We start from the raw sequence: 13309 nt of genomic DNA, 5'->3' as shown, positions 1-13309 counted from the left end.
TCGACGTGTGGCTCTTAGATTTCCCGTCTCGACCACGGCGTTCCAACCCATTTCCGCATCCCCTTTTGTCTTCGACACCCCAGACACTCCCGGAACGATTCGCTTCCGGAGTTCGCAGCTGTTAATTCAGGGTTCCGGCTCTCATGGGCTCAAGCTGAGCGATTCTCACTGATATACCTCCGTGGTATAGGGACTTCCCAACGAGTCCGCATCGTATTCTTATCAAAGAAAACGCCGATCGAGCGCAATGATTCGCGAAATTTCGCTCGAAATGAGTCCGATGAAATGATTCAATGAACGATTTCTCAGGCTTGAGGACGTCGAGATGAGACCTACCGATGACGGAGGAATGAGCTCTTGCAAGTACACGGCTAATCTGAGGGAGAAAGGGCGCTCGGCTCCCGTTTCGGCAGCATTTCGAACGGAAAACATTGTGAACCGGTGTTGAATGCTTCGTTTGCATTTTTCCTCAATGTTCGGATAGGATAGGAATGCGAATGGTCGGAGATGGCGGTGGTAAATGCACCGCCACCTCGAGGTCGAAGCAACCCTCATATCACCCTCGCACGACTCGTGTTCCTCGGTCGAGCTGGCAGACTTCTCATCACATGACTAATGCGAAGTTTGTGGCGAACTCCTGTAGCCAAAACTGTCGGTAACGACCTGGAAAACCCACGGGCTCTTCCGCTCGCATAGTTCTTGAGGGACATCGGAGTCTCACCAGTATCAGAGCTAAGGGGCTGGGAAGGAACATAACGGACTCCCGCCGCAGCCCCAAGAGGCTCTCGAGTATGTTTCGATGCCCTGACTTCCAAAGCATGATTGTGCAAGGAGCCGGATCTGAGCGGCGGATATCACGAATCACGAGAGCCTGAGATGATCAGCTTTCTCTGTTCAGTCCTGCGGTCGATGGATATTGTTGACCAGATATCCTCTCTATTGATTCGCGCCATCGAACGCGGTGGCCTCTTTCGAATCCTCTTCCGATACTTCGGTCACAGGCAGGTGCTAGTCCCTCGGATGTTGGAATCAAAGTCGAAAGGAGCGAGCCGCGATTGCGGATGCTTGGCACACGACTCTCGTGCCGATTTGGTCGAACAGTTCATGGACGACGTCTGCGGAGGATCGGTACAGCGGCCGGAGCTGATGAGAGTTGCCAGGGACGAGGAGAGCAGCTCCCTGAAGTTCTCCGTGCAGCTCTCGGAGCGCGATCAGCGACGATTTCCCGGGGAGTGTCCTGTTTTCGCCCGGGAATTCGAAGAAACTGCCCAGATCAGCATGGAACACGGACATGACCGGGATTCTCGCTAATATCGAGCATCCTCGGGCGTAAAAGAGCGGCAGCTCAGGAAGAAACATTTAATCACCTGCTTTCTCAGCACGTTGCACACAAGCTTAAGCTCGCCATGAATCACTGGCGGGTTCGACTTTTTGGGGGAGCGGGCGCGTCATTGCCGGATTATCCGCCAGGTTCGGAGTCGTTTATTCCCCGTATTGAGTGCTGACGTAGGACCTAGGTATCAATCCACTCCCCGGTGCAGTATCGGCCCGACTCGGGGAACCTCACCGAAGGGAGAGCGATACACATCGCGCTTCCAAGCAAATCGAAACTGATTCTGCGAATGAAATCACAGAGATGCTCGACCACGAGCTGGCCTTAATGATTACAGATGACCCGAAGGGACTCCTGGTATGGACGACCCTAGCAACGAAACACAAGAAAAACACAGCCAATAAACACTGATCCCAGATTCTTCGCACAATCATTATTGTGGACGAATCGGAATGTATTGGGATTTCAGGATAGATTCACGATAGACAGCGCTATTCGCTCAAACTAACATTTCCAACATTGCACATATTTATATCATTCCGGAGTCATACCGATTTCACAAGTTCCCAGCCCACAATTTCCATGTGACTCACCCCGCATCCTAGGTCAAATCTACACCGTCGTTCGAGTTAGTCTTCACTGACATCTGATTGTTCTTGCCTTGGTGCGATCCCTACGTCGCCTGTCTATATTCGAACTCCAACCGAACATAAAATCATTCTGTGAGCTCGAGCAAAATCCCCCACAATATTCCTCATCTTCAATCATTGCCGTAGCCGACGGGACATTCTTCCACGATCGTCCAGAATGTTCTCTCGGCTCTGGCATTGATTCTTCCGACTAAGGGGATTTCTGGTCGTCATATTTCTACGGATCAATCTGCGCGCCCTCCCTGAGGTGTACCGAATGAAGCTCGTCCTGTTCGCGCCGTTCACTTCGCAATTCACCGTTTCACATGCCATACGCCCGTCGGTAGACGATGAGAACGGTCCTAATATCTGTAGTATTCGAACATCTAGCGATCGGAGCCTTCGATACGAATCAATTTCACCCCGAGATGATCTCACGTTCATGGTCTCTTGAGCTTGTTTCTCTATTCCGTTTCGGGCGGAATCAAGGACTATATTGGCTCGGCATCAATTCTTCATGGCTCGCTGTCTTCATACAGCTATCGTCCGCGGAAATCGAAGGGATTCTCAAGCAGCTTTCTGTGGACGGTTTGCAATATCCTCCGAGTTTCACTCCCCAATCATCAAGTGGCTCCAGTCCGAGCTCGACAATGACTTTTGATCTCGATCAGCACACCTCTACTGAATTTCTGAGGGTCTCAATAGACCTGAAAACCACAACACTCGAGTATTTTTCTCACGTCGCGTCGCCCCCGCTCGGGATTGAGCTCCTCTGCCGAATGCGATGACATCAAGCATGATCATTCCACATCCCTGCGATCTGGCGCCTACGAGCGGGGTATTCCGCCCGCTAGCACTGCCGAAAATCGCGAGGCGACTCCTCATTTCCTGTGCGTTCTCACCGAAGCGCTTCGATTGGTGTCGAGACGACCCGTCACAGAGGTGACGAAGTGACGGAAAAGACATGTCTCCCTGTGTTCTTTTCTCCGAATGAACGGTCGCTCGCGAGAGATCGGCAGCTGCTCTTGCTCAAGCAATGGTTTTCTCGGTGCGCATTTGACCCTGCATTAAGCATTTCCAATGGAGGACCGATTCGACCATCGAGAAGGCTTGCAATTCAGCATTAAGTAGTGTGCGAAGTTCGGGCGATTCTGATAGATACCAGTTTCCCGTCGACCGCCATACCATACCATTCGATTCGATTTATCTGCATGAGAATTCGAAGGTGGGCTCCTCTCATCTTCTTCGCGGTCCATGTTTAGGCATCCCGTAATCACTTTCTAGAACCGTCCAGAGACAAAATCGCCCTCACGATAAAGCTCACAATCGATGAGCAATGAAGGAGCCACCTGAAGTCCAACGCCTGTCGCTCCAGTCATCCTGGATTGAATACCTATTTGCCGAAATCGAGTCCGGTCTTGTTTCCTTAAACAAGGCCTCCTATGTAGTCTCTGGGAGCTGCACTTCTGTTTTCATTGTTTGAGAAAAGTTCGTTGGTTCGAATCAGACGTTGGCTGATTCTTCCTGACAACCGCCAATAGAAACTACCATGATACAGTAATCGATGGACACGATTCATCTACGAAAATTGTTCAACTATTCCCCGCTACGGAACGTGGATCCGAGACAATGCTCATTCAGATCTCCATGACTTTGGACGGTTCGATTCCCGGAAAGTTGTCCCTTCGAGGTGACACATCAAGAGGAGCGCATTTCGAGGCTATGGCTGTCCAGGAAGCGAAGCTAAGATATTCGGGAGTGACTCGTTAGCTCGACAAATCTCAGACGATTTAAAAAATATCGAGCGAACATTTATCGCTCGCTCGATCCCAATAGCCGCCCGTGTAGCGCCAGTGCACATCGGTCACTTTCTCGAACCACAAGGGTTTCCACTCGGCCGAAGTCTTGCTTTGTTTCTTCTTGGCCTCCCGCTGCTTCTCCTCCAAACGGTGTTTTTCGGCGGAAGCTCCGTCTGCAAGGGAAAATGGAGAAATTTTCAATTACTAACCGAAATGCGTCATCTGGGTCGGATATGTCTCCTCGAGGACGTCACGGACACCGTCCTCTTATGAATCGCAACCGAAAGTCGTCTGCTACGCTTCTGGCACTTCATAATGATGCTTCGAGAGACTCAAGCTCTGGCTCAGAATAGCCGAAATCCTTTCCCGGAAGGAATTGACAAATCACAGAATCGCTTCCTCCGACGCTGCCTCGGAATGAGCATGGGAAAAGACTCGAGATACGGATGAGCGGGCTTGCTCCGGTGTGAACAATTCCTGTGCCGCAAAGAGCACAAAAAAGCTTCACGAGGGTATCGAGTTCACTCCACGGGACCGAATCGAATGAACGTCGAGGATTGGTCTCACCGCCGCGCAACATCTCCGGTCTTCGTTTGCGTCTCCCGTTGGGCTCAGGTCTTGAGAAGGTCCCCGTGATATTGTATGTATCATACATGAATTCTTTTATAGGGATTTGCCGGCGAAGCGCCCATCGAGTCCTTCGCGCTTCTACTCACCGAGATCGCCCTCTTCGAGGAGACGGATGTCCGGTCTGAAGCGGGAGTCTGTCGACGGTAGTTTGGCAGAACAAGTGGCGGGAAGTTTTTCATTCAATGCCATAGCCATCGTCGTGAAGTTATAGTAGTCGCCGGCAAAAGGAGGTCGAGGCGTCGCTTGCCATACCGGTTTGCTCTCTTCGTCGGCCATCGAGGATGTGTACACCTCATGACACCACCTTCCGGAGATCTTCGACACTTTCTGTCCTGATTTATTAATGATATACCTGCGAACCGAACGAAAATATATTCAGACCGTGAGAGGTGGGACGGAGGTTGCTTCGCGGAACCTTTCCCCTCGGCAGGCTCTCTTCCCCGAAGGACGGAGATTGATGGAAACTCACCCGAGAATGCTATGGAGCTGGATGTCAGTTGGTCCGTTAGCTTTTTTGTAGTTTATTCGACATAATAGATCGGTCTCCTTGCACGTTATGAATTGATCGCCGTACTGCTCGAAGTATAGCGTGCCCAAAATAATATTGTGGATGCAGCAGTCAACGTTCTGCCACACGTATTCTTCGTTGTTCAGTTTCGGGAAGCGTACGCGAATAGAACCTGTAACGACGGAGGCCTCGACGTTTAGACAGGGTCGAAATCGAATGAACTTAGCGCTCTTCTGTGACCCTTGCGCAGCGCGCCGATGTAGGGCTCCGTTCTATTTCGGGATCCTCGATAAACTCCGGTGACGAAACCCTCCCACCGAATACAATCGTGAACCTTCGTCAGTTGCTAAGACAACTGGGTCCTTCTGTGAATGGAGTCGATACTCCATTGAGAGGCTCTACAATGACCCCCGTGCCGTGACGAGAATTCGGAGCTCGCTCGATTCCACTCAAAACGATCAAGCGCACACCTCATATTCAGTCAGCTTCGAGAGTCGAGACGTTTCCCTAAACACATATCCGCGGCAAAGTCATCATGGAATTCTGATCGGTAATGGTTATTCATAATCGGGGGTGCTGTCTCGGAACGTGTCTCAGACCCCTATGACCGATCTCCCTCAGAGGTTCCGCCTCCGATCGAATGTGTTGATGAGGAGACTGCTCCGACCGCAACTCCTGGCCTACGGCTAGCAAACGGGGTCGTCACTCCGGGAATTTATCGATCCGGGCCCTATCTCCACGGATCCGCCGACGCTCTGAGCCCCAACGCGAGAAAAATTCTCTGCAAAATCTCACCTTCAGGCTTGATTTCGACACTCCTGCCCCAGAATTTCAAGCGAGGATTCAAGCAACCTTCAACCTCGTATTCGCCTTTGGAACTGGCACAGTAGAAAGCTGAAATCGGGGGATGATGCGAAACTTGTTCAGCCATGATCCGGAAGCCATCCTCGGCACTTCTGCGGGGAAAAAAAATTTTGTTCCAACTCATCGAATGTGTCTCGAATTCCCTCTTGATGGGTGCTCCTCCCTCCGGAGGACAAACTAGTGCCTAGCAGATCGGAAGTTGCTCTGAGTCACCGTATGCCCCGAGTCTGATCATCTTCTCATCTCGAAGATCACGGTCTCTACTCGGGACGAAATCCGCTCTCGAACAAGTACCAAGAGTCCCCGCAGTAATCGTTTTTGGTTTTGATCCTTCGTTGAAGGCACTACGCTTCGATTTCCGTGAGCCCGAAGGCTGCTTCTTTGTATGCGGAGGTTAAAATATTCGCCCTGGATCTTCTGGACGCTCCCCGGCGTGGAATGCTAGCTACAATATTCGGCGAAAGACCCAATTCGACAGCATACCGCCGGCCGGAAAGAGCCGCGAAGTGCTGCGGCCGACTTCGCCGAATCCGTGAGCAGGCTGAACAGCTTCTTCAACAGGACAAGGGCAGACGCGGGGACATAGTTAAACCAGAGTAACCAGAAGCAAGCGCGAATATTTGTGGCGGTCGTGGCGCAGCACGGAATTTAACTAGCGCAAAGAAATACGATCTTCAGAAACATGAGACCGAACTCGGCGAAAGCAGAGCGTCGAGTCGGAAAAATACTCTACAGGAGAGCTTGATCCCCTCGAAGAGGCTCTTCCAAACATGTGAGCGATCTGTTCCGGAAAGGCATTTAGTTTTTTCCTGTCTCCGAGAGAAGTTCTGTATGACGGACACCGAAGAGTCTGATTTAAAATGACACCACTCGTATTTTCTGTTTGTTTAGGGAAGTCCACCAATCCCTCACGGAGTGATGCATTTAAAGCCGCCGCGCTCATCGGAATGGGATGGGTCTCCAGTTTTCGTCCTTCATCGATATGCGTCGCGTCGAGAGGGAGCCAATGTAGAGTACATCGAAAATATCCTCAATTTGATCTGAGCGATCTCTCGAGGTGATTTTTCGAGGCACGAGGGGCGCTGAGCTCATCTGCGAGATCCGCCGTCATCCATTGCGGAGGACACTCGGCGAAGCTTCATGAGCTGTAAGACAAGCAGAAACTGACCTGTCGAGTTCGTAGGTTTCGCCCAGAAGAGGGTTGAAGGGTTTCTTCATCCTGTTCAGATTGGAGCTCAGGCTTGCCACCGCGAAAGCCGCTACGAATTGCATCCGTCGGACAGGGTCCGGCTCGTTGGCTGCTTGGTCGAGGAGATTCACGTACTCGAAGGTTTCGACTAAGCGTTGAAGAAAACTAAGAGGCTCGTTGAACTCCACCGGCATCGAGATTTTGTACAGCTCCTGCAGACAGCGAGTGACCGGTGTCAAGGTATATACCATCAGTCATATTGACTCCGCCTCAAGTCCTCAGCGGTTCCACTATTCCTCGAGGGAACGTGAATCAACCGAGGGAGCGATTCGGGATGGGCTTGATATGGAGATTACGGGAACGAACTTCGATTTTCGGGCAACTCACCTTTCCGAGGCATTTTTTGAGTATCGCCCATAACGACCACGAGTTGCAGCACTGTTTGTGCGGCAGCCGGTCACGACCCCATTTGGTGCGCCCCGGTGTTTCCGGGAGATCTTTCGAGGAGTTGTTGTTCGACATCGTAAATAGCCCCGTGCTCAGGCGTCCGTGCTCTCACACGGAACTCCCACGAAAGATAGTTCTCGTTGACCTGGAAGTTGAGATCTAGCGTGAGAACTTGGACGAAATCTCTTGCATACGCTGGATAACATGGAGCGATCGTTACGGGGCGTTTTCATGATGATACGGATCGTCAGCGTATTCAGACAGTCAAGGTTCCCGGATATTCATCGGAGAATGCACCGAACGGGAGGCTGAAGGGAAAAAGAGGAGCTGTCCGCCCAGGAAGGCCTCTCCCTCGAAGGCCTCTCCCTGGGCCCGGCATTCTGAACTCCGCGTGTGCCCCCCTAGAGAAAGGGTGGATGAACGAAAACAGGAAACTCCCGCATGGAGATGCCAGAGCTGTCATAGGGTGTCATGAACGGACTTGCATTACCTCGATATACTCTTACGTTGCGTCATGGGCGAACACGAGAACTGAGAGCGACCCCCGCTGCAGAGCCTCGTTGGGGAGGTCAGGACGGGGAAACGATCCTTTTTCGGAAATTATCAGAGTCGAATTCCGAAAGACCATCCTAGCAAGCCGAGAACCGAATTCACCATTCCAGCCTCAATCTTTTCCTTGAGAGCCGAGCAATGGGAGGGTCCCCCCAATTTCATTAACGGGAGCTCCGAACGGAAAAAGGAAGCACCGTTCCATCGCTCGAGATAGCCCCCGCCCCCAATCGTAGGAGAGTGTCGAAGGGGACAAACAAGGTTCTGTCAGAATCACCCTCGGAAATTTGTTGACGTCTCGCGGCAGCAGCCTAGTCCGCAAGAATTTCTGTAGTTGCCCGGCGCTGAGCGCCAGGACTCGGAGAATGCACGGCCCCGAGTCCGCATGCTCGCATGCCGGCCGCATGGGTCATATATGGTTTCGCCTGCTCTTCGGTTCGGATACGGAAACTGTCCGTTAAGCCGCGGCCGTGCACCCGGCAGGGATTCCGGGAAACTAACATGCTGACCTGAGCTTCCGAGAGATTCGATCGCTCTTTAAGCTTCTGGCTGCGGGGCTCAGGCAAGGATTTCTATTGCATCTGCTGACAAGCGTTTGTGTAGGACGGAAGTACACCGTGGGCCCAGCGAGGACTTCCCGTCCTGACCCGGGCGATGCGAGTTTTGGAGCCGTCCCGTGACGCTCCACGGTCCAAAAAGTGGGCATCATACTCGATTGACGCCACGAATTCTTCTGGGATAGTTTTTGGAGACCGAGACATGGGCCGCACTGTCCGTAGACCGAATAGATTGCGGACACCATCTGACTCCGAGCCGGGTTTGCCGGACTTGTGGTCTTCCGCTCAGTCCCTTCATCTCTCACATTTCGTGCTCCGAATGGCTAGTTAGTCCGAACGCCATATTGGGGGAGGAGCCGATTTACCTCGATGCAGCCCGGGTCCATCCACCCTTGGTCACGCGGCGATCCAGTCGGAATCGCCGCGCTTTGAAATAGACGAATTTTGATTGGAACATTTGAACGTCAAAGGTCGCCATCAGTTTCAATGGCAATGATTAAGGTTGAGGCTGACGGTCACCGATTCTGTGGATGTGGTAGCTCACCGAGCCTAGGATCTCAGGCTGCCATTGTCGTTTGTCACCGGTACGAACGGTGACACTTTTCCAGGATTCCAATTCCAAAGGTCTCGAGATATGGAGCAATCGATTCGAATTAGGTTTTGTAATCATCTTATCTTGAGTCACTTCCAGGATGAAAATTTTCGAGAGCTTAGTCGCGCGATCGCTCTTGAATTTGATCTCGTGATCGACGCCAATCAGATGAACATCAAGTTACCTATCGAGTTCAACTCGTTGAGGGATTCCGCAAATCAGGGCTACCCTCCTTCGTATCGAGCCGATTCTTTTTTCTGGGAGTCGAATTGCACCGACTGCGGCAAGTTTGGGCTCTGGCCGGGGGCATCAGAATCCGCGTATATTCCGCGCATCAACCAGAAGCAGGAAACCGGGAAGGCCGAAGGTATCGCTCTTCGCTCCGAGAAAATAGATGCCGAAAAAATCCGACTCGCTGATCTGCAATGGACTCCTCGATTCGGGAAGATGTTGGTGAAATTTCTACTGCGAACTTGACCTCTGGTCGGGGACATCATGAGCCATCAACAGGCAGAATCCTGCCGAGAGACTCAAGCGACCATCAGAGCAGTGTCGGATATCGACTTTGCATCGTTCGTCTCACTTTCATAATCCAGCAGAAGGTCCGAAGATCGGCAGATGAATTCAGGCAAAGTTTTCACTCGAGGAAGGAGGAAAGTCGTCTGCTTCGTCGCTACCGTTCTCGGAAGCAGAACCAAGATCGACGCGAGAGTGAGTTCAGGGATCAAACATTGGCGCGGACAGAAGGCCTTCAGAGCCGCTCGAGAGCACCGAGGAGCAGCTTGTCTGGGCGTCTGGACCATCGCTGAGCCTGCTCCTCCAGTCGGAACTTGGAACCCTAATAAAAGGCTCGGTCCAGGAAACGGAGCTTTGGAGGCCAACACTTGAGAGGAAGTGCTGATGCTTCTTGATGAGCAAACAGGGAAAGAAGAGTTTCTCCCGAGCATCTTCCGTGTCGCCCTTCGTTTTTTTTTCATTGAATCCGCCGTCAAACACCGGGATTTCCTGGGGTCGACATCACGTAGAAAAGCTCTCGAAGTACAAAAACTACTCCATCGGCTGGACAAAGCCCGAGAGAAGGGAAACCGCAGTCACATTCTCGGCGGCGAGAAAATTGTGTTCCGAGTGGCTCCCCTCCGTTCCGCCGCTAGTTCGTAATTACGGCCGGATTGGCTTTTTCCCACAAGTATTTGATCAGGCTCATTCGATTGGCCGTGAAGTATTCAGTCCGGGATCAAGAGGGCTTAGGCTTCCACCGTTCTGAACTCAAGCAGAAACTATTCAGGGATCAGAGCAGCGTAGGATCCACTTCCACAACCTAGTGCGCCATCAAGACCGAGTTCTAGCTCCGAGAAAATGAGAGAGTTGGCAAAATGACTCGCTCAGGCTGGAAGCAGAGGAAGCGAGTCGACAGAGTGGACCTATGAAACGGTGGGGAACCTAAGGATTTTTCGCATCCGACAGAGCCTCGGAATCTAGTCGCCGGACGGCGGAATGAGACGGAGACATGATAGATAGGTATCAGAATTCTGCGCAGAATCTGAGCGTTGCTGTTCCCATTCCGATGAGCGGAGCCGCAGGGAGTGCTGGAGCTCGATTCCGGCCGTCGGGAAATACATGAGTCTCGACCACGATCTTCCCGAGTGGTTTCGCTCTCCAGATCCATGCAGAGAAACAAGAGCACCTCCTCAGGGACATCCGAGACGTTGAGTTCTGCCGTGGGGTTCAGTCCGATGGGATTATTATCAGAGAAGCGAATCAGAGGGAATCCTCCGTGGAGCCGAACTGCCTTCCGGCATGCGTGAATCGCTACTCTCGTGTCACAGAGCTCGGTCTCCCGTCGATTTTCCTCTATCGATGAGAGTCATCAAGCGTCGATCCCATGCCTCTCGAAGAGCCTTGCGCATCAAGGCCACATTCCCCACGGGACACGTGACTGAGCGGCTCAGGTGGGCACGAGGCGATGACTATAAAAAAAAGGATGATCCTAGACAAAATTGCTGCCTCTAGCACACTCTACCTCTTGTGGCTCGTTAAAGACCGAAAACAGGAACAGCGATCGCAAGAGGGTGTCAAGCTAGCGACGCATGAGAGCGATTCCTTGGGCGGGGCTTTCGTAAGCGAGTGAAATTTCCGCGTTGACAAAGGTCATCGCAATCCCGCCATGACCGTGACGGGTTACATAGGAGGACGCTCGCGGCAAGTAAGCCTCCCCTCTAGTCCGCGAGGGCTGCTGGTTTCCTTGGCGGCTCACGTCGCCCTGTGGCGAGCGGCGATTCCTGATAGTGCGAGTCGAGTCGGGCTCGCGAGAACCCCGTCAGGCCGCGGGAGGACTAGCTGGCCAGACCGCCCTATCCGAAAATGGTGAGCTTCCGGATAGTCGTCGAGCTAGCGCATAGCATCTCTTCTGGAAATATTGGTTACTAATTCACGCTACAGTTCGCAGAACGAGCCCGAGTCCGAGAGCTCGCGTTTCCGATCGGATGAAGCTTCGGAGGAGAATTCCGCCACGCGGCTTCATCTCTCGCTTCCCCGCTGCGATCTTGAGAAGAGAATGACGGGCAGGGCTTACCCTTCTCTCTAGCGAGGTTCCGGCGATTAATGTTCATAACTCGAGCTGTTTGCGCCGCCATCTATCCATACGTCAGCGCGATTTTTGTCCCCGGAGAAACTTTAAATTCTTCGAGAAGCGGAAACGAACAATTGGAAGCGCTTGGGAGGATTTCCCTATGATGATCTTGTGGACGTCGCATGCTCTTTTCCGAGATGGAGTCGGCATAGTCCAAATCGTGGCATTCGAAATCGAGAGTGTGTGCGGAATGGCCGCTTTGCGGCGGACCCATGTCGCGGCGATGCCAGTGCCGGACGAGGATTTCTATTATCGGTCATCGTTAGCACCATCACTACGGTATCGCAAAGCTTCCCAGGACACCTATTTCATTCACGACGCATTACGAAGCCCGCAGGAAATTTTGCGAGGATCCAAACAGAAACAAGCTCACATAGGAAAACGTAGATATAAAAATAGTCGGTGAACAGAGCGGCGGCGGCGCAGGCCGTCGATTCGTTACGTCAGATCGTAACGCAGCTTTGCCTGTTTCAGCGAATAGCCCTTGAGTAAGACACCGCAATTCGGGTTCCGATCGCCGACGGCTACGATGGCGAACGAAACCTCCGATCGGCGGCTCGCCGCGCTTCCATTCGCCCTAATAACATTCTCATTTGACTGATTGTGAGCGCTTTATCGCGGAAACCTTCTTGTCTTCCTGCACCCGAGAGTGTGCTTTTTAGGAAACAACAAGAGCATCACTTGACGTCTCATGATCATTGGATTTCTGAGAGAGTCGGCGGCGAGTGCTTTTGAATAATCTACTCTTACATCAGTCATCGAGACTCGCTTAGGCTCGCGATCAGCTGATCGCTGCAGCGTTCGAAAGTGACAGAGAGCTCCGAGTTCCGCTTAAGCCTTCGCGTCGCAGATGAGCAGACGTCATCATCGACGACTGTGAGCGTTAAGTTTTCGGGAACAGAGCTGTGGACTCTTCGATTGAGCCAGCCGTCTATCAGATTAGGATCGTAACAATAGTTTTCGTCGAGTCGATAGCGAAATTGCGGAATCGGCGATTCTCCGCAAAGGGTCCTCCGGTCACTGCGGACACTCCACGGAAACAATGCTTCGAACACGTTGACATACACTCACACACAGACACTGCTCCGGGACTGTTAGTACTCACCTCTCTGTCGAGCGCGCCCCTCTTGAAAAGCTTTGTCGGGTCAACGGTAGCGTCGACTCTCGATCAGGAGAATCCAGAGCACAAGCACCGGCGACTTCACGTTCTCTCACTGACTGAAGCACTCTGTGAAAGCGGCAGATAGAGAAGCGTCGATTTCAATCGAATCCCCGTCGGGCAGCGATCGTCGAGCGGCTTCGGCTTTGCGGGTCCCAGCTGCGGTCTAGTGCACGGTAGACAGGAGTTCCAGGGAATAATTGCCTAAACCCGGGATCTGTTCTAATGGAAGCGTCTGCTGTAAGTCTTCCGTTTCGCTCCACACAGAAGAGATTGCCAACTGGTGGAGCTCAAAGTTGTCGTTCGTCCGTGTGGCGAGGGAAACACGGCCAGCCGGTAAGGGCAAGCGTATGGACCACTGCAAGTTCCCCTCACCCGATTCTCCCTCAGTGCCGCTAACTCTCGCCCTCGCGCGCACTGACAC

At 52.4% G+C, this 13309-nt stretch overlaps 1 protein-coding gene across 1 annotated transcript; it reads right to left on the bottom strand.

Moving 5' to 3' along the window:
* Positions 1 to 3410: 3410 nt before the first annotated feature.
* Positions 3411 to 7474, bottom strand: LOC100897907 (oxysterol-binding protein-related protein 1). Its single transcript, XM_029113004.1, has 6 exons — positions 7340 to 7474; positions 6901 to 7164; positions 5695 to 5845; positions 4861 to 5071; positions 4478 to 4743; positions 3411 to 3934 (listed from the first exon to the last, which is right to left on the bottom strand). Exons 1-6 carry the CDS (start codon positions 7472 to 7474, stop codon positions 3753 to 3755), a joined length of 1209 nt encoding a protein of 402 aa, XP_028968837.1. The 3' UTR covers positions 3411 to 3752.
* Between the last annotated feature and the right edge of the window lie 5835 nt (positions 7475 to 13309).

Source organism: Galendromus occidentalis, unplaced genomic scaffold (assembly GCF_000255335.2).
Source record: "Galendromus occidentalis unplaced genomic scaffold, Mocc_1.1 scf7180000075883, whole genome shotgun sequence".
Classification (NCBI taxonomy): domain Eukaryota; kingdom Metazoa; phylum Arthropoda; class Arachnida; order Mesostigmata; family Phytoseiidae; genus Galendromus; species Galendromus occidentalis.
The sequence above is the reverse complement of the archived record's forward strand: the minus strand, read 5'-3'. Positions and strand labels throughout refer to the sequence as shown.

Excerpts from the sequence above, each read along its gene's own strand:
- LOC100897907 (XM_029113004.1), bottom strand. The coding sequence starts at position 7,474 with ATGTCGAACAACAACTCCTCGAAAGATCTCCCGGAAACACCGGGGCGC. Across the intron at positions 7,165-7,339 it reads TCAAAAAATGCCTCGGAAAG|GAGCTGTACAAAATCTCGAT; the intron begins GTGAGTTGCCCG and ends CGCTGTCTGCAG. Across the intron at positions 5,072-5,694 it reads TGTCGAAATCAAGCCTGAAG|GTTCTATTCGCGTACGCTTC; the intron begins GTGAGATTTTGC and ends CCGTCGTTACAG.